The sequence below is a fragment of the Lotus japonicus genome, chromosome 1 (assembly GCF_012489685.1).
Source record: "Lotus japonicus ecotype B-129 chromosome 1, LjGifu_v1.2".
NCBI classification, from domain to species: domain Eukaryota; kingdom Viridiplantae; phylum Streptophyta; class Magnoliopsida; order Fabales; family Fabaceae; genus Lotus; species Lotus japonicus.
Window position 1 is genome coordinate 62210441 of NC_080041.1, and position 23938 is coordinate 62234378.

Here is a 23938-nt window from a genome sequence, read left to right on the forward strand (position 1 = left end):
CTGAACACCAATAGCCAGCCACCAAATCCTAATTTTCCCAAAAGCTGCCCAATAGAGGTACAGCCACATCTATTTATACTTAACCCAAAAGCCCTAATAAAACATAATAATAAAATATTAAACTAATGTTGACTGAATAATAAAAACATAATGCTGACTAGATAAATAAAGATAGAAAACCCAAGGCTGTTTGGCGGAGAACTGTGCCCTGTTTGGCTGAGGCTTGCAGCCCATTTGGCTAGCGCACAACCTCTGTTTCAGCCCTAGCTAAGGCAACACTTGCTCCTCTATCATGAAACCTCCTATAGACCTTAGTGACAGGAGGTCTAGGCTGAATTCTATCAGATACCTAGTTCAGCATTAAATCCACTGAGAGCAAGATTACCAAGGCATGCAAACCCAAAACCAGTAATCCATTGCTTTGTCAAATCACCAAAGCGTAAAGCTGTTGATTTAACTCCCACTTTCAGGTCATCTTCTTTATCCTGCATGCCAAGGTTAGAAAACATTATTAGACAGTACTAGAATTTTGATTACATTGCTTTATTCATGTGGACAATACCAAGCAGTCGAAGAAGTACAGTAATAAGAAGCAAAAAACTCGTAAAGCCCTCTTCTTGCCAGATCCCATATATTAATGCAATAAGAAACAATTAAAAGGGATTGCATTACACCTTCCGAGAAGAAATGCTGTTTTTACCTGATGTGCATAGATAGTATCATACACAAGAGTCCAAAAAACTCCAAAGGCATAAAGTGGCAGCACAATAGATGGATCCAGACTTCCTTTAATTGCTGCCCATCCTAACAAAGCCCCCCAATTAAAGGTCAACCCTAGATAGGCTTGAGGCTAACCAATATAGCATCGGAGCACCATATAGAAACATAATGAGATTATGCATCAAAGATAATAACAAAGTAAAAAGAAAACTAAACCAGACAGAAGAAATTAGAAATGAGGAAAATCATTACCCATAAAAACTAATGAGATTATGCATCATTTGTGCTCAGCCCTTTATTAGCATAGTTCAATTTGTTTGTGATCTATGCTGGATTTTTTATTGACTAAAGTCTCTTATTAGGTGGTATAAGTATGCTTCAATGGGCTTGACAGTGCTAGGTGCTTTATCCAAGTGCTCTATGAAAATGCACAACAAAGGTTCAAAGGCCCCCTCTCTGATAAACACATTCTTTACTTCGTGTTTTTTGATTTGTTCAGCTTGCTTTTAACCTGTTGAAAATGTGCTCTTTAACCTGTGTCCGTGACTTTTCAAACATTCAGTTCAAAATATTTCCAATTCAAAATATGTCATATATTTCCAATTCTCACTGTTTGACTAAATCTATATATACCTTCTCACTTAAATGTTTAATCTATCATGTTATGGTTTTTTTTGTTTTGGTTGATTCTTGAATTTTTGTTATTCATGAGGTCATGTTTTGGGTTATTTTCTGCAATCTGTTTTAACTTTGTATTATTTTCTTGCAGAGATAGTCACCCACCATAAGACCTTTCGATTGAACTTGGATATTTTTTTTTAAAAAATCAGTCTGATTCATGATTTGCATTGCATATGGCTGTTTAGGTGAGAATGCTGATCTCTTCTATGTGGTAAGCTTTTAACATCTATCTTACCACTCCTATGATAAGGGCAACAATTTTATGTTTGCTGCAACTTTTTGTTTCTGCATCTTTTATCTGTAGTGTTGCTCTCTACATGGTTGTTTTTGCATACTTAAGATATCACCTTCTAATTTCATATTGCAGATTATCTCTTGCAGCTTATATTGAGCGTATTTCCTACAGTGAAAAAGAAGATTTTAAGTTGAAAGTCTTGCATGAATGGATAGTTGAGAAGTATCTTTGTTCCCACAGTCAAATGTCAAATATAGATGAACTCAAGGAACATTTAGAGAAGAGAGAACTAAGAGCAGGCATCAAGTGAGTAAAGGTTGCAATTGATCTAAAAGTTGCTGTTAAAAAATCTCAGTTGGAGGCGAAGGAGGAATTAATATCACATTGGTTGGATGAAGGATAAAAGAATACATTAATTAGCAGAGCATCATTCGGAGAGAGAATGCTTTTTTTCCTGCTAAATTGTCCTTCAGAGATAGTTAGGGAATTTCTTAAATGAATTTTATATACTTGAGATTTCTTTTATTAGTGAATTTACGCTTTGTTTGTCTTTTTAATTATACTTGAGTTTTCTCCATGTATCTTTAAGAAGTGTTCTGTTTTAATAATTTTTTTCCCACCATTTTCATGAGAATTCACATTTCAGCTGCATAAAAACATTTCCTGTCTAAAATTTCTAAGGTGTCAGACTTTAAAAGGTTCTAAACTACTGCAGTTTGGAATTAGTTCTCAAATGGGATATCTACTTCAACATCTTTTAAAGGTGAATAATTCTCCATCTCATGTTCAAAATTAAAATTCTCCATTTCATAAAACTGTTTATCATTTTCAGGCTGATTTTTATATTATGAAACAAATAAAATTTGGACGTTCCAATATCTTACTTTTTGGATACCATCTAATATCTTTTTAGACTTTTTAAAATCTAAAACTTTTTTTTCGAATGATGGCAAGTTAAATAATTATTAATTAAATAATTAAACAATTATTAAAAGTTGAATTTTAAAATATATATATATATATGCATATCCAAGGTGTTATTGAACTCTCCACCAGATATCTTCTCTTTCCAATAAAATTTTTAGTTGTGAACTAATTAAAAGATTTGAAACATGTTTCTTTTATATCTACATCCTTATTATGATTGAGAGTTCTTTTTATTTTTTTTTGTTTATAAGCATTGATTTTCTGATATAATCAACACAATAAAAATCGTCGACGTTGGGCAAAAAACTCTAACCAGCTATTCTATGATACCTAACTCATTCTTCATATAAAAAGATAATCATCCTCTGCTCAAACCCAAGTAAATCTCATCTCTCTTGCAGTGTAGATGAGTCATCTAAACTTCATTTTCTGAATTGAATCCAAGTGTCATTGACATACAAATTTCTAATTAATGTTACATAGTATAAAGTTTAAATTGGTTGATCAAATACAATAATAAATTTCGCCGTGCAGCGCACGAGGTAAAAGTACTAGTTTTTTTTTTTTAAGAAAAAAATATTATAAGATAGTTAGCTACTCTTTTACCAAAAAAAAATTAGAATGTTTTATCCGCTACTCATTTGGTGGTTAAGATAGAATAAGAAAATGATATGATAGAGAGTTCGATAAGGACGGGATATGATAAGAGCATTATAGACTCTTACCATATCATGTGTTTAGGGTGCACATGATAGTAATAAGATATGATATATAATTAAAAAAATTTATCAAATTTTCCTTGAATAAAAAATACATTCAAAAATTGATTCTTTAAATTATTATTTTTAAATCATTTCAAAAAAAATTATCATTTTAAAAGTGATTATTCTATTAATTTAATTTTTTACATTATCGGAAATGAGCATATATAAGTTTTAAAATAACTATCAGAAAATTAATTTTTTTAATTAGCTTCTGTTTTTTAAGGGAGCTGTTCTCGCCAATAACATAGAATCAAGGCATAGTGCTAAGAGTGTGTGGAATGTGATCGAAGATTTTAGAGAGATGAGCTCTTAACTGCTTAGAGAGAGAAAATATAACTGAATTTCAATATTGTTATTGCCAAATGAGCTAAGAGTCCCTTACAATTGGTGACCGTCCCCTATTTATAGATTTGGGGTTGGGCATTCGTGCCTATAATCTGTCTAAATGGGCCGGTTGGGCCTTGGGGAGAGGGGTCCAAGGTCCAGGCATGTTCCGCGCCTAAGGCTGAGTCCCCTGGACAAGGGACCCTGGGGTCTCGCCCAGTCCAGGAGCCTATTTTAATTTAAATTATGTAGTAAATCAATTGTTTTTAACTTAGTAACGACAAGTCAAGTGATAAAAAATTAAAAATAGAGATTAAATAAATTAAATAAATATTATAAAAATATTAATTTCTCTAAAGTACTTTATGTTTTTTGGTACATCAGAAAAGTACTTTATGTTTAAATTATTATATAAGTATAGAAATGATTTTAATAATTTATGGTAATAGAAAATTAGTTTTTTATTATTAATAAATTAATGTTTATAAGTGAGTAGTCTATTTTATTATTAATGAATAATTATTTACTTATTTTTTCTTTAATTAAAAATGATATTTATTTATTTATTTATTAATATCATTATATATTGAAATAAAATAATTTGTGGTTTCGATACCGAAAGAGAGTATATAATTGTTATTTTATCCTGTCATGATAAGTTCTATCCTAGCTCTCCCTTAGTGATAAGATAGGATAAGAGACAAGATAGTGTTTTTTTTTTTTGAAAGATAAAGGAATTTATGTTGATATCCACAAAAAACCCCTAAGGACAACACCCTTAGGGAGCGAATAAACCCCACTAAAAACGAGGTAACTCGACGATAAAAAAAAAGACCCTACTAAGCCGACACAAACCCTAAGCGGGGAGAGAAACTAAAGAAACCATCGCGCTAACAACAAGCCGGCTTCCAAGAGCACAAGATGTAAGGACTAGGTTTCTCATTATTTAATAATTATATATATATATATAGTTGGCCATTTTTTATTAATATATATATAATATTTTTCGTTAGTGCACTTGCGCACATAAAATCTTTAAGTGACTACTAGAGTTATATTATACATCAACATCGGAGTTACATATACGTCTACCAAAACGTAACCCTTACTACGAAGAGTTACATACATACAACACTCAGGCAAGGTTGTTAGGCTATTTTACAAGGTTAGCTTCTACAGCACATACTCATAGGTTGGGTTATGCTATTATACAAAGCTACTAGGGCAACAGTCACATTTATGCAGCTACATTATACATAGGTAGTAGAGTTTATGATAGTACAAGTTAAGGGTCAAAGGTGTCCGTTGGCAGATGGTGGTAATGGTGGCGGATCCATATAAACACCTGGTGGCAAAAGAAATCATGGCAGGAAGAGTCAGCGGATAGTATGGTAGCTCCATATCAGGTCTGGTGAAGTTGATTCCCACTATTTCATAAAACAAAAATTGGCGATTTATTTCATTATAATCCCATACCCCTTCTATGTAGTCAAAGTCTAAGTGCACTCTGATGATCGGGACGTCCATCCTTAAAAAAAACAGTGTAAGGGTGAGATAAATATACAAAAGATTAATAAGAATTTAGAAAAGAATATTTTACCTTAACGCAATAAATTAAATTATTAGGTAAGTTTAAATTTTACAAGTTATAATTTAATTATGCTATGAGATGCATGATGTGTATGCAATAAATTTACCTCTGTCCTACTCCAGAATATGTAGTGTACAATGTGTCTCATACCACACTGTGCACTACTAATACTGGACTTCATCTCTTCCTTCTTCAAACTAATGCATGCAATGCATGTGGGCCCAATCACACAAATTAAAGGAGCTTAAGTCACACATCATAATATATCAAACATCAAAGAACAATCTCGTTCCGGAAATTTAGCATCTGAACACATCATCAACTTATATCATTCCAAATATCACATAATAATATCGTTCCGGAATTTAACATCGGAACCCACTAATATCAAATAAGCTTCCTTACCAATAGACACCTTCAATGATGCATGCTCCATTTAATCCTCCTTATTACTTCAGAATATGTATAAAACGTGACTAAAATTTAACCGTATATAAACTGCATTTAGCATTAATTTTTGATTTACCGATTCATTTCACTCCAATTACGTGAAGACAGTGTTTTAGAATCTCAAAATTTTCCTTTATATAAACTCCTTTATTTATCTTTCTAAGTTCTTAGTTCGTCACTGTGGCACTATTATAATTTCAAATAATTTATATATAAAAACATCATACACTGGCTTATAATCTAATATACTATATTCAAATTTTAATTAACTTACTCACATGAAAAACTAATCATCAAGTACAGTAATGTCGAAATCTTTTATAATATAACAATTTGTATTCAAATTTTGACTTAGTTACGTGAAAAATTTATCATCAAGTAAGATAACTTCAAAATCATATAAGTTCTACTAGTAATCACAATTAAATTTCTTTTTCTAGACATAAGTTAATTATTAGTATTCTCATTCTTATTAACTACTTGAAATTTACGCCCCTTATCTCTAAAAAATCTTGGGCGTGACTTGGATATTCCCTTGAAGCCTCCTCTCCTTGATGCTTCACTTCAAGTGAATTTGCTAACACTTTATTAAGAGTATGAAGACTAGTGAAGGTGTGTGGTGTGGAGAAGAAGAGTGGATTGAAGTGTGTGTGGTGTGAAGAAGTGAAGAGGGAGGAGCTATTTATACTTGAGTCCTCTAGGAATGGATGGCTATGATTTAATCTTCATGTGGCACACTTGGAGGGCTAGGATTGCATCATGGGATGGATGATCAAGATGAAGCCAACAAAGGGCATACTTGGATGGTCAAGATTAATTTCTAGAAAATGTAGAAAATTTTAAGAATGAAGGACCATGATTTGGCCATCAAAATGGCCACTTGGATGGCCAAGATTGAGTACAATAATCACGTGCTCAAAAAGAAACTAATAAACTATTCCTATTTATTATTATATATATATATATTTTTAATCCCTACGTATAACTTTCTTTCTAGTTTTTTTTATTTATAAATATATATATATATATATTTATATATGTATATACTTATTAATTTTACAAGTGTAAAAAAAAAATTCTAATCTAAATAGTAAAATGTGGAATGTTACACAAGACACAACCAAAGAAAAAATACATAACCCGAGATAAACAAAATTAAGACTTGAAATGATCCTCGTAAATCTTTTCCAATCCTCAAATAGCCTCTACGTCGCTTCCCTCAAATTCTAACCCCAAGACTTTGCTGAGAAGCCACGTCTTTTTCGAACGCATGAAGTAAGGACCGCCACTACCTGGAGTAGAGGACGACGATGACGAAGATGGCACCGCACAAGCTTCCTCAAATTCAGCCCGCAACTCCTCACAAGCCAAGGGCCGAGCAAGGGGTCTCTGGCAAGAAGGAGGGACCTTTTTAGGACGTCCACGCCGACGGGGTTGCAGGAGTGGCACCTCCTCGGAGTAACCCACCTCAAGCGCAACCCCCTCGCCCGCCACCCCCCCCCCCCTCACAGGGAACCACAACCGAGGGGAGAGGAGACCAAGGCAAAGCTAGCGAGCCCACCTGCAGCGGAGCAACAGCAGCACAAGAACCAGAGGGGACCAAGTCAGGAGACTTGGTGAAAGCCACCGGCCCAACCCTACAGCCCAAGCCAGCTGGAAACAGATTCAAGTGAGTAAAAGTCCTCATAGCAACCCTTACACCCAAAGACACTGACAGAAGAGAGGGAGCAGCAGAGAAGCGTAGGACAGTAGAGGTGTCCCGAAACCAACTCCCAGGCGAGAGGCTTTGAAGAAGGAAGGATAAGCCATTCTCCCAAGACCCCCGCAAGAGAGATAACAACATGATATGATTACTATCCTGCTGATGCAATAAACAGGATATGATTACTATTAGGATATGATTACTATCCTGCTGACGCAACAAACAGAACATAAATCGCGAATCTTGAGATATTCGACCTTCTCTTCGATAGTGTTATCCTATCCTGCTGACGCAACAGACACAAAATAACAACAGGATATGATTACTATTAGGGCTGAGCATCAAGCAGGTTCCGTCAGATTCGGGCCAATTTTAGCCCAACCGACCAAAACCGACTTGCTCTTATACTTACCTATTCCCGACCGTTGACAACTGCAGGTTGGTCGGGTCCAGTTAGCTTGAGTAGCTGGTTTATTCGGGTGTTTTTCAACAGGTTGGGCCCAGAGCAAGAAAAGCCCAATTTTTTGGACATTTTTTCAAAGACCCATTTGTTTTTTTGCAAAAAAAAAAACGTTTTTTAAAGGATCAAGAATTTAGTGGGCCTACAACTTTTGACAGCCTATGTGATCCAATTTATAGTTTAGGACTGTTTTGACATTATTTTTTAGATGGGTTTTGACACTCCTCCTCCGTCCATGACCATGGAGGGCTCAAGAAACACTACCATTTGATTACAGTATGTTGATTTAGAGGTTTTGACCTTATGGTGATTTAGGGATTTTGACCATATGTCATGGTGAAGAAGAGGAGGGGCGGTGGAGGAGAACAGAAGGAGGGGGGATATAGAGGAGAGTCTTGCTGGTGTGGCCGGTGGTGATCGCTGGATGAAGAAGGGAGAAGAGAGATGAAGAAATTTTTGCTTTTTTTTTTCTTTTGAAATATAATTTTAATGAAATGGAAAATTAATATATGACATGGAATGATGTGGAGTGCCATGTATGAGAAAGAATTATGCATTATCGTTGCCACTTCAGCGCTTAGCGGATCTCACTAATGGACTTTGATGGCAAGGGCTTAAACCTCACTATTAGTTTTCAAAATAAAGGTGTATTCCAAAAAAAAAAAAGTTATAGGGGTCTTGACTAAAGTACCCATATTTTAAAGGGACAAAAACATATTTAAGACTTTCAAGTTTCAAATATTATTGCATATTTTCAAGTTATGAAGCTTTCGTTATCCGCACTTACTATTGCTGCTTTTTTCCAATTAAACAATGCAAATAAGGAGCTCTCACGTTTAACCCTTTTGGATGATGGTACGCGAATCATGGAATATAATTTTAAACCTTTTTTAGGTTAATTTTCATACACCGCAGTATAAAACTTTACACATCTATATATCTATATCTATATATATATATGTAAAGGAAATTTGAGGTTTTGCATGTATTAAATGCATTAAACCATAAATCTCCAATACATTTATATTAAATATATTAAAAAAATTAAAAAATATGAAATATATTAAAAACTGAAATTTTTTATATAATAAAAAACTATTCAACTACTAAATTAAATAACAACATTCATAAAGTTAAAATTGACTTGGGCTTTTGCATTTGACAAATATTAAAAATTAAAATTAAATATTAAATATTTATTAATAAATAATTTAGATAAAATACTTTTAAAATTTTTTTTTTTTGACAACAAAAGCATATATTGATTGAAAAATGAGTCCATGAGAAACACTCCTCTCATGGTAGAGAACTAACAAACAAAACAACTTAAAAGAATGGGAAAACATTGCATGGGGAAACATTGTTTGGGAGTGAGCCTCATTAAAACCTTACTAGAAAAAACCCAATGGGATAAAAGCCTGGCTAAAAACTCATCAGTCAGCTCGGCCCCTTTCCTATTCAGCTTTGCCGCCTATTAAGAGAATAGGTCCCGTTCAAGCGGCCCGCCTTTATTCATCTATACCAACTGCCACGCACGACCCAATAGGAACGATTTCAGCGCCCCCTAGATAAGAAGCAAAACGCGCCATCACCTACAGCCCTTTCCTCTGCCGGGGACTTCCACGAAATGAAAACGGGCGGCATCGTCGTATGCTCGACATCGGTTGCCCTGGTTTATATCCCGGAGTACTCCTATGGCCGATCTGTCACCCAACCTACTCAAAGGTATGGTAAATATTTTAGAGAGGCTTCTTTGTGCATGTAGACTGGATTGGTGTGCTTTGCAAACTTGATTGGGTGTTGGGTTTTTGGAGATACCTTATACTCTGTTTCTGAGCTTATTTCTTTCTCTTCTCTAATGAATCCTTTCCTATAAAGTATATTTTGCCTATGTGTGGACCTGAGAGCTGACATGCACTGTGCTCTTTGATCTCTTATGAATCCAATTTCATTTGATTTTTCAAAAGAAAACAAATAGATAACTTCTAGTTTTCTATCTATACAATAGCTAAATAATAAACTCTATTGTTCTTCACTTTCTCATGTAGGCTTTTTATGAATATTCAATTTTTCATGAGTTCAAACTCGAATTTATCGATTCAATTCTATTTTTTGTTGCGTAATTAGTCTGATTATATTACATTGAATTTGTGGTGCTTATGTTTTGCTTGGAAAAAAAGTGATAAAAATTATGCACACTAAGTGTTTGTAAAAAGTCCCCTTTAAGATTTAGCCTTCACTAAAGGGGCTTGAAATTTTCTTACAAATTATACTCATTTAAATCTTAGTCCCCCTCTTCTGAAATTCCTACCTCCGCCCCTGTATAGTATAACGCCTGATAGTATAAGACCTGATTGTATTAGGTCTAATAGGATAAGACCTGATAATATTTTTATACTATACAGCGTTTGATCATACACTATATACTTTGGTGGCGTAGTAGTGGTATCGGAAGGTAATGATGGGTGGCAGTGGTGGTGGCGGCGATTGTGGCGATGGTGGCAGTGGTGGTGGAGGGTGGTGGTGGTAGGGGTAGTAGTGGCGATAACAATAACTAGAGCGTGCAGTGTGGTGGTGGCGGGGACGGAGGCGGCAGTGGTGGTGGTAGTGGTGGTGACGACGGTGGTGGTGGCGGCGATAGTAGTGGTGGAGGGTGGTTGTGGTGGCAGCGACGGTGGTGGTGGCGGTGGCGGTGGCGGTAGTGACGGTGGTGGTGGTGGTGGAGGCGGTGGTGGTGGAGGGTGGTTGTAGTGGCGGCGACAGTGGTGGTGGTAGTAGTGACGGTGGTGGTGGTGGTAGTGGTGGAGGCGGTGGTGGTGCTTGGTGGCGGCGACGATGGTGGCGATAGTGACGGTGGTGGTGGTGGTAGCGGTGGTGGAGGGTGATTGTGGTCGCAGTTGATTAAATATAATCAAGTAGTTTATACATTGCACTCTTATCATGCCTTATCCATCATCTATAAGGTGGATTAAATAATCCAGCATTTTGATGTATAAGAGGATATTGATATATTATAAGCTTATACAATACAATGTGAGCACCAAACAATGGATAAGACCATAATATATGGTATAAGCTTATTCTATCATACCTAATACGGTGTACCAAACAGGCCCTAAGAGAATATGTTTTAAGTGTGGAGAATATTGGAAGAAAACTAGCAGAAAGCAAGGAACTGTATAACAGAAATTGAGAGAGAGTTGATTGGGGGAAAATGATTTCTATTCAACTGAATTGATTACACCTAGTGGGGACATAATAAAGGCTTTATACTAATTGAGTCAAGCCTTTATTATCAGAGTATTTAATACCCACTAATTTCTATTACACATATAATGCACAGTAACTACTACTATATACTAACCCATTACATTTTGTATTAATTCTCAACACCCCCGTTAATGCAAAATCTCTTCAAGCTATTAAACCTCATAAACTTAAACGACAGAAGACTCAACAAAAGAGAAAACAAAACCACAGTAAGTGTGTAAAAAAAAACCCTAATGTTTTTCCTTCTTGATCAAGCTTGAAACTCCAATTAGCTTTCTTAATTCCTTGAACTTGTCAATCTTCCAGGCCTTGGTTAGTATATCTGCAAGTTGGAGGTCAGTTTGACAGTAGACAACCTTGATCTTGCCCTTCTCCACTTGCTCTCTTAAGTAGTGAAACCTAGTTTCTATGTGTTTACTTCTTCCATGTGAGACCAGATTCTTGGCTGGGTCAATAGCAGATTTGTTGTCAACAAATAGATCAATTTCAGATCCAAAACCAGTCTTCAATTCCTCAAGCAAGGAAGATAGCCAAACTCCTTGACAAGCTGCAGAACAAGCAGCTATATATTCTGCTTCACATGTTGAAAGGGCCACAACAGATTGCTTCTTGCTACACCATGAAACTGGTGCACCTGCCAGTAGAAACAAATGACCCATAGTACTCTTTCTATCAAGTATATCACCACACCAGTCTGAGTCTGAATAAGACACGAGTTTCAGTTCAGTTCCATGGCTTTGGTGTGGAAACACAATGCCATAATCAAGAGTTCCTCTAAGATATCTTAGTATCCTCTTTGCTGCCATCAAGTGAGAGTGCTTTGGATTACTCATAAATCTGCTAACAATCCCCACACTATAAGAGATCTCAGGTCTTGTGTGAAATATGTATCTCAGGCTTCCCACAATTTGTCTAAATTGTGTGCTATCGGCTGGCTTTTCATCATCACAGTTTCCCAGTTTAAGACTTGTTTCAGCAGGAGTTTCACATGGATTGCATCCCCACATATGAAACCTTTTCAGTACCTCAGATGTGTACTTCTTATGGCCCATGAACAAACCTTGAGTGGATTCAACAAACTCCAGACCAAGAAAGTAAGAGAGGGACCCTAAGTCAGTCATCTCAAACTCAGTTTTCAGCAAAGTCTTCAAGTTTTCTATCTCCCTTGGCTTATTTCCAGTGATGAGAAGGTCATCTACATATAAACAAATGTAGAGAACCCCTTTGTCTTCAAGGAACCTCACATAGATTCCATGTTCAACATCACCTCTTGAAACCTGATTTAGAAAGAAAGCTATCTATCCTTTTATTCCAGGCTCTAGGTGCCTGTTTCAAGCCATATAAGGCTTTGTTCAGTTTTAGCACTTTGTCTTCCTGTCCCTTGACTTCATAACCAGGAGGTTGTAGTACATACACCTCTTCTTCAAGTGGACCATTAAGAAATGTTGACTTGACATCAAGCTGTGAGAGTTTCCAGCCATGCCAACTTGCCATTGCAATCACAATCCTCACAATTTTAAGTCTTGCAACTGGAGCAAAGACTTCTGAGTAGTCTAGGCCTTCCTTTTGCATGAAGCCTTTAGCTACAAGCCTGGCCTTGTACTTAGAAATGGTCCCATCTGGTTTTAGCTTCACTTTATAGACCCATTTCACAGCAATGGGAATCTTTCCCTGAGGTAAAACTGAAATCTCCCATGTCTTGTTCTTTTCAATTGATTTCAGCTCTTCACTCATTGCAACCCTCCAAGTCTCATTCTGAATTGCTTCATCAAAGCTTACTGGTTCAGTATCTGCCAAGAGAGCCATATGTTGTACCAAACCTTCCTCATCCCTGATTGTGTATGCAGAGAACAATTGGTAATCTCTCAATCTTGGTGGTAGACTTCTCAACCTGGATGGCCTGTTATTTGGTGACTGTGGTGAATAAGTGACTGGAGAAATTGGTTCTGTGATAGGATCTTGTTGTTGTTCTCTTGACTCATCATTCAACAATTCAATTTGAACTGTGGATGGTTTTGTTCCTGAGGTTGAAGCATTCAAATCAAACCAAGTACTTGCTTCATCAATTATGACATCTCTACTGAAGAGAGATTGCCTTGTCAGTGGATTGTACAGCTTGTAAGAACCTGTGGAATTGTATCCAACAAAGATGAGCTTCTCACTTTTATCATCTAGCTTCCTCCTCCTCTGATCAGGTACATGTCTATATGCTATAGAACCAAAGACCCTGAAATGACTCACAGAGGGCTTAATTCCTGACCAAGCTTCTTCAGGATCCTTGTGATCCAAGCTTTTAGTTGGACACCTGTTCAGAACATATACAGCAGTGGATGCAGCCTCAGCCCAGTAGTTGTGTGGCATATTCTTCTCTTTTAGCATACTTCTCACCATGTTCATTATTGTTCTATTCCTCCTTTCAGCAATGCCATTGTGTTGAGGAGTGTAGGGAGCTGTTATTTCATGTAGAATGCCATGATCTGTGCAGAATTTCTCAAACTCATTTGAAGTAAACTCCCCTCCACCATCAGTTCTAAGCACCTTCAAGGATTTCCCTGATTGCTTCTCCACCAAATTCTTGAAGTTCTTAAACATTTCAAAGGTTTCATTCTTAGCTTTCAACAAGTAGATCCATATCTTTTTGCTCAGGTCATCAACAAATGTCAGAAAGTATTTATTTCCACCATTTGAGGACACTTCAATAGGACCACACACATCTGAATAGACAACATGGAGAATGTCTAGGGCCTTTGATGGTGTGAAAGAGCTAAATGACTTTCTAGGTTGCTTACTGGTCATGCAACTATCACAAATTCTCTGAATTTCTTGGACTGAAGGGAGACCTGTAACTAACCTTTTACCTTGAAGCCTAGACAAGTCATTAAAGTTCAAGTGTCCCATTCTCAGGTGCCAAAGCCATGAGTCTTCTCTCAGGACAGAAGCTGGCATACACTGTGTTCCAATGGCTTTGAGACTAACCTGAAAGGTTCTGTTTTTGGATAAAGGTGATCTCACAATCTTCTTCATCTTGGAATCATATACATCTAGATAACCTCTGCCAATTCTGATAAAGAACCCTTTCTCAACTAGTTGACCAAGACTAATCAGATTAGTATTCATGCCAGGCACATATAGAACTTCACTAATCATTGCTTCTCTACCATCTTTTCTTCTGAGAAGAACATCACCAGTGCCTTTTGCCTCTAGTGCTCTACCATCAGCAAATCTAACAGTGCTTGTCTTACTGGAATCATAGTTGGTTAGCCAGTCTCTATTTCCAGTCATGTGATTAGAGCATCCAGAATCCATGAACCACTTATCTTGACACTTATCTATGCTACTATCAATAGTACTAGTAAGCATCATTAAAGTAAGAGGTTGTTCATCAGAGATTACCTCCTTGTGATCCTTGACAAAGTGAGCTTCATCACTTTGATTTCCTTTCTGGTCACCTTGAGGAGAGGGTGTTGTGCATTCCATGGAGAAATGGCCAATTCTATTGCAGTTGAAGCACTTCACCTTCTTTCTATCCACCTTCTTCCTTCCTCCACGCCAATTGCCATTACCTCCTCTCTTGGAGCCTTGTTCATTCTGTCCTGTATCAGCCTTCTCACTATCCTGGTTTCCTTGATTACTCCTTGAGTTGTTGCCCTTGTAAAAGTCTTTGCCTCGACCTTTCCCTTTGTAATTACTCTTTCCTCCATAGTTGTTCTTCTTAGTGGTTTGTGCTTGCAGGGCTTGATCTGAGGATTTTTCACTAGTTCTTTCAAGAAGCCTCTGTTCATGTGCCTCAAGTCTTCCTTGAAGGTCTTCCACCTTCATGTCTTCAAGGCTTCGGGACTCCTCTATTGCTAAAACAAAATGGTCAAACCGTGGTGACAATGTTCTCAGGATCTTTTCAACCATGGATTGCACAGTAATGGTTTCCCCACAAACCTTCATAGCATTGGTATGACTGATAATCCTATTGAAGAACTGAGCAATCTTCTCATTCGAATCCATCAGCATCAACTCATACTGCCTTCTAAGTGTTTGGAGTCTCACCTTCTTCAACTGTTCTTGACCCTCGTTGCATTTTTCCAGAATCTGCCATGCCTCCTTTGAAGATTTCACGTTTGAGATCTTCTCGAAGTGGGCTTCATCAACCCCTTGATGCAACAGGCAGAGGACTTTGAAATCTTTCTTCTTCCTTTCCTTGTGCTGCGTTCTTGCAGCTTCTGTGGCTCCTTCAGCCAGTTCCAGTAGCCCTTGTTCCACGATTTCAAGCACTTCTTGAAACCCCATCACAACTTTCATCCTTACTCTCCACTTGTTCTAGTTCTTTCCATCAAGAATTGGAATAGCCACCGTGAATCCTGAGTTCGACGTCGTAATCGACATCACAATCGCAAGCGGAAGAAACAGGACCAATCAAACGAACTACGGCGGCGACGATGGCCGTGTGCTATCGCCGGAGAAGATGACGGTGATCGGAACCCTCACGGCCCAGAGATCAAACGTGCTCTCGATACCAGATGTTGGAAGAAAACTAGCAGAAAGCAAGGAACTGTATAACAAAAATTGAGAGAGAGTTGATTGGAGGAAAATGATTTCTATTCAACTGAATTGATTACACCTAGTGGGGACATAATAAAGGCTTTATACTAATTGAGTCAAGCCTTTATTATCACAGTATTTAATACCCACTAATTTATATTACACATATAATGCACAGTAACTACTACTATATAGGCTTAATTCCACTTTGGGCCCCTGATCTTTCAAAAATGAGCGATCGGGGCCCCCCGTGTTTAAACGTAGCGGTCAGGCACCCAAACGTTTCAAAAAAGTGCGATCGGGGCCCTTCTGTTATGTTCCGTTAGTTTGACCAAACGGAGCAGTAATGTGGATTTTCTTTTTCATTTTAAGATTAAATTTCTCACCCAAAAATTCCCCCTAATTCACAAACACGCTTCCCCCCAATTTTTTACCCTAATTTCACCCTAATTTAGCAAGAGAAAGAGAAGAGGAGAAGAGGGTGAGTCGTCGGAAATCGCCTCCGGCGGCGGCGCACGGCGGTTCACGGCGGAGGTCGTCGGAATCGGAAATTTCTTTGTGGGTTTTGTTGCGGACGAGGAGAGGAGCACAGCGGTGGTGTTGGTTTGTCGAGATCGTGAGCGGTTCGCCGTAGATCGGACTTTGAAGGCGGCGGTCCTAGGTTTTCATGGTGGTGATGGCTTCCACGTGGTGGCCATGGTGGCTGCCCTTTAGGTTCGCGCGAGGATGAGGAGGAGGTGATGGTGTGACCGGCGGTGGCTCTCATGGAAGAAGAAGAAGGAGGCGCGGTGATGGTGGTGTGGCCAGCGGCGGTGGCTCTCATGGAAGAAGAAGAAGGAGGCCCAGTGATGGTGGTGTGGCCAGCGGCGAGCTCGCGTGAGGAAGCTCGCGGTGGTGGTGGCTTGGCCGAAGAGCAGTGGCGGCGACCATGAAGAAGAAGATGAAGTGAGAAAAATGGAGAAGAATGGAGAAGAAAGTGAGAAAGGGAGAGATGTCGAGATTGAGAGAGAATTTGGGGGGGGGGATTTCTGGGTAAAAAAAATAATATTAAAATGAAAAAGAAAATCCACGTCACTAGTTCCGTTAGTCAAACTAACTACACTTAACAGAAGGGCTTGAAACGCACGTTTTTGAAACGTTGGGGTGCCTGACCGCTACGTTTAAACACGGGGGGCCCCGATCGCTCATTTTTAAAAGATCAGGGGCCCAAAGTGGAATTAAGCCTACTATATACTAATTCATTACATTTTGTATTAATTCTCAACAGAGAAACCAAAAAGTTTGTATTAAAGACTAAAGAAGACAATCAATGAATTTTCACTTTCATCTTTTTCCTCCAAAATTTTCAACTTTGAGGAAAGTTTGAGATATATTATGTTACTTATAACCACGCCAACCTCTACAATAACCATAAGACATAAATTAGTTGATACCACTAATTACGAAGTGTGCAATAACAATGAACTTTTTTATCCACCAAGACCCAATTTACAGTGGACGAAGGGGTTTTCCACTATTGAGAAAAGAGGAAGAAGATGATTGGGAAGAGAATATGATGATGAAGTGGATGTTGAGTATTTATTACATGTAATAAATTACACTTTTATGCCATGTCAGACTCACAATATATACACATGCATGTACGTGCCACTAGAACATTGGTTGGACCGATGGTAAAGTCACTGAAGCTCAAGTTCAAGTGAGGTACGAAGCCAATTATTTTCTTTATCATTATCATAACCACTTGAAACTTTTTCGATGAGTGACTAAGATTAAATCTTGGTACAATGATAACTCATTTAACTTTTAAGTAAAACATAGATAATGGTTGGAATTCGAATATATATAAAGTAAGAATAACAAAATTGTTATCTATACATGTATGGAGTGAAATAGATGTTTCTTAAAGATATGGGTATAAAAATAGATATGATACCCTATCCAAATACAAGAGAGATCATCCAATAAGCTTCTGTACAAAATGTTTTATATCAACTCCTTTTATATAAGATATATGCTCTAGTATATACCTAGTAAGATCTAGAGATTCTTTGTCTCTTACAAAGAGCCAAGATTCTCGGATTATTTTTAAATGCAAACAATGATTTAATCTTCGAGTGCGACTGCTGCAAGCGCTTAGCAGTTATAAGGAATATTTGTTTTCCACAGGCCAGCTACAAGTTACAAAAAGCCCCAAACTTGGCCCACCAACCATGTCCATTAGTGTAAAAACAACCCCATATTGGATGTTTCTGCTGTCCATGTCTGAGGTAATTTGGATTATTAAATCACTCAGGTACTATTTCTTAGTCATGCTTTGGTAGTTTGGGTTCATTACCTAAAAAAATTCATGTTTTTGTTTGTAAAACACACATTGTTGCCCATTTCTAAATTTTTTAGGATACATAACTCTGTGCTAACCACTATGCAACCTAGAGTCCTAGAGTATAGTAAACTCAATAACTCATAGTACTTAGGTAGTAGCTACCAGCTAGCTAGGTAGTGGCAATAAACAAATGAGTATAGTTCACACCTCTTAAATAAGGTGAAAAGAGTTGGAAAATGAGAGAGATAGGAAGAAAAGAAAAAGTAAGAGAAAGAAAGTATAAGATATGATAGATAATAAGATGAGAGAGATAAAAATAAAAATAGGTGGAAATGAAGTGTATACAACAGGAGGTGTGTATATATCGCTTAAATTTATTTATGAAATATATTACATATCACAGGTTGCACTTTCTTCAATGTAAGCACTAAAGAACAAATTATTATACATGAGGTGAATATTAACCATTAAGTTGGGAATTTATTTTCAATTTTGTTTTAAATAATTTAAATTCAAATGTCCATATATTTTTGTTTTAGTGAATCAAGTGTAATGCTATCGGATAATAATTTCTTCACACTGTGCAAAGAAACCACAGGCTGATCATGACACTTGTGCTTGAGAATTTTGAAACATGACAATTGGGTTTATTCAGTTTATTTGCTATCTAATTCTCTCTGTTTACCTTCGCTGTATGCAGTTGTGAGCTCAATTATATGCAGCTCGACTCAATATTATAATTTTAGGAGCAAAGATCATCTTCTACCCTGATTTCCTAGCGGGCGGATCAAGAACTGAAATCTTCAGTACCAATTTGTGTTTTCTTTTTCTGTTTCACTAATTTAATTAGTTATATTATGTTAACCTTTATAAAAAAAATTACACTTCACTACCTTAAAATTCTTCTATATGAGTAATATGACACTAAATTGGCATTCATTTTGCTCATATTAACTAACTTATTTAAATACCAAATAGAAACACAATTCATGGTTCACAAACATTCCAATTAAGCAACATTCATCCATACTATTTTGTAATTGGATGGAGGTGCACGGTGGGAGAGGCTCTGGAACAAACAGTGAAGATGATGATCAAGCTAATAGGGGGAAGTTCAAAGAACAAGACGCGATACCAAGGAGGGTGGTATCTTACAAGGATGTTTGTCTGGGTATTAACGGAGGTGAATCTTCAGGGGAAGATGACGTGCCTCTTGAGGGTTTCAACTCTGAATTTGATGAAAGCATCTTATGGTCTGATGAGGAGGAAGCAGGACTGGGACCAGTAAGAAGCAGCACAACCCCCTCTGCCCTGTGATTGAGATCTCAAGGGAGAAATGCAAGGCGCTTTGCAGGCCATGGAGGAACTCGATTATTGTTAAGCTGCTTGGTAAGCGCATTGGCTTGAATATGTTGAGAACAAGACTCTCTAGGCTCTGGCAGCTGTCCGGAATGATGGAAGTGATAGATCTGGACTTTGAATATTTTATTGTTCGCTTTGCTAACAGGGATGATTACTCCCATGTTTTCTCTGGAGGACCTTGGGTGATTATGGGACATTACCTAGTGGTCCAGAACTGGCGGCCAGAATTCATTCCATTAGAAGGCCAGATTGATCGAGTGGCTGTCTAGATTAGGGTTCCTCGATTTCCGGCGGAGTTCTATGATGAGGAAGTTCTTCACGACTTAGGAAAAAACGTGGGTAAATTCGTTAGAGTGGATGATCACACTCTGAATGCGATGCATGCAGCGTCTCAAGGAGGACCAGCTTTCGAAAGGGCCAACGTCTATGTGTGGAGGTAGACCTCCGCAAAACCCTAGTTTCTATGTTCACCATTAATGGGAAGGATTACAATATTGAGTATGAAGGTTCAAATCACATTTGTTTCAATTGCGGCCGCTTTGGACACTGGAGGGAGATGTGTTCAGTGGGCAAAGAATCGCCTGAAGTACCAGGAGCGGCTCAATCGGAGAAGACGGCGTCAGCACCCTCTGGAACGGTGGGGGAGCAAGACCCTTTTGGGCCTTGGATGATCGCTCGCAGACCACAGCGACGGGGCAACACCAAATCCGCTCCCCAGCCGTAGGTCTTGAAGAGTGGAGCGGCGGTAGCGGCGGGTGGTTCCAAGTTTGGAATCTTGTAGCACATGGATATGGAGATGGCCCCACAGAATCAGACATTCAATGTTGCATTAATGAGTAATGATGTTCCCCAAGAAATTAGGGAGGGCATTCAAGAACCAGGGAGAAGGCGACAAGAGTCTTAAGGAACCAATCATTGGCGGAAAGGCTGGTGCATGTGCTAAGGAATCAGTGGAGAGGAATATTCCCTTTGTTGTTGACTTCATTCTTTCAACACCTGTAGATGTCAATGCAGCTGTCATCATTAATGATACCCCAAGCCCTAATCCCTCTGTAGTTTCCAAATCAACGCCTATTTCTCAGGAGCAGGTCAACGTAGACATTATCATGGATACGGCGAATCGTGGTGAAGACGTGACTTCTCACATGGGCCCCAAAGAAAATTCCCAACGGTTGGACCCAGCCTTCAGGGCCCTCAAACTGGGTCAGGTCCACCAGTAGTCTAGCAACGGGCTATCCATTGACCCAGGAGATAGTGGCCCACCTTTAGTTATTAGTTTGAAAAAACTGGCCAGAGGGAGAAACCACATTGGGCCTAATGCTAAAGTGACTAACAGAGCCACTGGAAATCAGAGGGGTGAAAATATGCTGGGGACGTATCATTCCCTAGAGATATAGAGAGGAGTTTGTCTCCTAGGTCCAGACAGAGCTCTTAAAAGCTCAGGTTCCATTTTTTCTCCCATCTGTTTTTATGGTTAGTTTGATCTGTTGGAATATAAGAGGGGCAGCAGCTAAAGGTGTTTCTCTTCTTCTCAAAGACTTGATTTGTAGGCAACATGTCAGATGTATTGTTTTATTTGAGACGAGGGTTAACAGCAGTAAAGTTCCTCTATTGTCTAAAACTATTGGCTTTGATAAGTCCTTTGTTGTTGAGGCGGAAGGTTTCAGAGGAGGCATTTAGATCCTATGGAGTAGCCAGTGGGGTTCAGTGGATATCTTGGAGTCTCATAACCAGTTTATCCACACCCGCATTTCGCCTACTAGTGGTGGCCAGATTCTCCTTGCTACTTTTGTGTATGGGTCTCCTAACAGCACCGTTAGAAGGGTTCTTTGGAGGCACTTGGTTGGTATTGCTGGCAATGTGTCAGAGTCGTGGGTGGTCGTAGGAGATTTTAATGCTTATCTTGCGCCATCAGAGAAGGTGGGAGGTGCGTCCCCGTCTTCTACCTCTATTAGAGCTTTCCGTGATTGCTTGGATTCTTGCGGCCTGTCGGATTTAGGGTTTAAAGGTCCTCCCTTCACTTGGGAGCGCGAGGGGTGAAGGAGAGAATCGATAGAGCCGTTGGTAATCTTAGATGGGTGGATGCTTTTCTTGACTCATCTATTTTTCACCTCCCACAACTCAAGTCTGATCACAAACCCTTACTCCTCTCTCTTGCTCACGAGGTGGGTTCTTATGGTACCCGGAGGCCTTTTCGTTTTTCATCTTGCTAGTTGGCTGATTCTAGATTCCCAGAAGTAGTGAAAATGTCTTGGGAGCGTGGCAATGATTGGTTCTCGGCTTCTAAGGAGTTCAAAGAAGAGGCCTCGGATTGGAATAGGGAGGTGTTTGGAGAAATTGGGCGGAGAAAGAGGAAGCTGATGAAAAGGCTTGAAGGTATAAACTCCTAGTTGAGAATGCAACACATACCTTGAAAAGCTTCAGAAGAAGCTTTGAAATAAATACCACATTGCTCTCATCCAGGAAGACAGAAATCGAGGAGACAGAAATAGAGGAGACATGTTGTGGAAACAGAAATCAAGGATTACTTGGTTAAATCAAGGAGACAGAAATACTCGATACTTCCATGCCTCTACCATGATCCGCCGCAAGAGAAACAAGATAGAGGCATTGGCTAATGAAGATGGTAGTGTAATAACAGAACCCGAAACCCTCAAGAATATGACTGTTGAATTTTTTCAGGAGCTCTATACGTCCTCTGGTTCCACTGTGGGTTATCATGTTAGAGGGAAATTCCCCAAGGTTCCTGAAAATACTCTTAATCACCTTCATGCCCCGTTTTCTAGAGAAGAGATTAAAGATGCTATCTTTAGCATGGGTGCCCTGAAAGCCCCTGGCCCGGACGGTCTTAACCCCATCTTCTTCCAATTTCAGTGGGAAGTGGTGGGAAATTCCGTGGGGGACCTTTTGCAGGAGTGCTACCATAATCCAGCCATGATCAAGGAGATTAATGACACCTTAATCGTTCTTATCTCGAAGTTGGATAGGCCAAGTTTTCTTACCCACTACAGGCCCATAAACCTTGGTAATGTGATTTATAAAGCTATGACAAAGGTGATCGCTACTCGTTTAAAGGAGGTCATGGGTACTTGGGTGGCTCCAAATCAGTGTAGTTTTATCAAAGGGCGTGAAAGCACAGATAATATCATCATTGCTCAAGAGGTCTTTCACTCTATGAGAGGTAGGAAGGGTTGGGTGGCCATGGAGATTGACCTAGAGAAAGCTTATGATCGTCTTAGTTGGAGCTTCCTTTTTGATACTCTTGTAGATCTGGGGTTTGAGAACTCTTTCTTTAATTTGATCCTCAGTTGTGTGTCATAGAGTTCTTTTCAAGTTCTCTTTAATGGGGAGAAAACATAGAGTTTCTTGCCAACTTGTGGGATACGCCAAGGAGATCCTCTTTATCCTTACTTGTTTGTGTTGTGCATTGAGAGATTGGCTCATCAAATTCAGCATGAAGTCGATTGTGGTCGTTGGAAGCCGATTAGGCTATCGTCAGATGGTCCTCCTACCCACCTCTTCTTTGCTGATGACCTGTTGCTTTCGGAGAGGCATCTATAAATCATATGGATGTTATAATGAAATGCTTGAATTATTTTTGTGAGGCTTCGGGCCAGAAGGTTAGCAAGCCCAAGTCGAGGCTTCTAAAGTCTAATAATGTGCATCGTAGTGAAGATCGTGAGATGAGTAGGGCTGCGGGGATATGGCTTACTCGTGACCTAGGCAAGTATCTTGGGGTTCCTCTCTTGCACAAGAGGCCCACAAGGGCGGACTATGATTTTATCTTGGAAAGGACTATGAAAAGATTATCATCTTGGAAGGCTAGTTCATTGAGCCTAGCGGGGAGAGTGACTCTTGCTAAGTCGGTTATCTCAACTCTTCCCTCCTACTGCATGCAAACCATGCTCCTTCCCAAAGGAGTGTGTGATGTGTTAGACAAATTGCAAAGGGGTTTTCTTTGGGGTAAAGAGAGAAGAGTTAGTAAATCTAGCCAGGTGGGCTAGAATGTGGGTTGTAGCCCGAAACATCAGGGTGGCTTGGGATTCAGGAAAATGCATGATTTTAATAAGGCTATGGTGATGAAGCTTGGTTGGGGGTTGATCAATACCCCTGGAGCTCTTTGGGTTCGGGTTTTGAAGAGTAAATATGGCTGCAGAAGTGGTGCTTTGCAAATTGTGTAGAAGAGGAGCACAAAGTCTCTTGCATGGCAGGCTATAAGGAGAACTTGGACTAGCTTGATTGATGGGTGTACGTGGCACGTAGGGGACGACCAAGCTGCAAAGGTTTGGACCGACCCTTGACTTCCTAGTGGCCACATCCTTCAGCATGTTGCTACTAGTGATATTCCAGTCGCTGACCTCGATCGTCTCGTGGCTCACTTCTATGAGCAGGGCGGGGATGGAAGGCATACCTTTTTTCTAACATGGTTTCTTGCAGGTACCCTCAGGAGGTTCTCAGGGCACCTCCACCAGTTTTGGGAACCGATCCAGATCGCTTAATCTAGAATGGAGAAGCGTCGGGCGCGTTCTCAGTCAAGTCAGCTTACAACTTCGTCACGGAGCACAATGGCGCTGGCAGCACAGAGAGAGTGTG

At 38.9% G+C, this 23938-nt stretch overlaps 1 protein-coding gene across 1 annotated transcript; it reads right to left on the reverse strand.

Annotated features, from left to right (window-relative positions):
• Positions 1-341: 341 nt before the first annotated feature.
• LOC130741352 (4-hydroxybenzoate polyprenyltransferase, mitochondrial-like) lies at positions 342-7379 on the reverse strand. The gene is made up of 3 exons (XM_057594228.1): positions 7254-7379; positions 701-850; positions 342-485 (listed from the first exon to the last, which is right to left on the reverse strand). The coding sequence occupies exons 1-3, from the start codon at positions 7377-7379 to the stop codon at positions 342-344; spliced, it is 420 nt and encodes a 139-aa protein (XP_057450211.1).
• Between the last annotated feature and the right edge of the window lie 16559 nt (positions 7380-23938).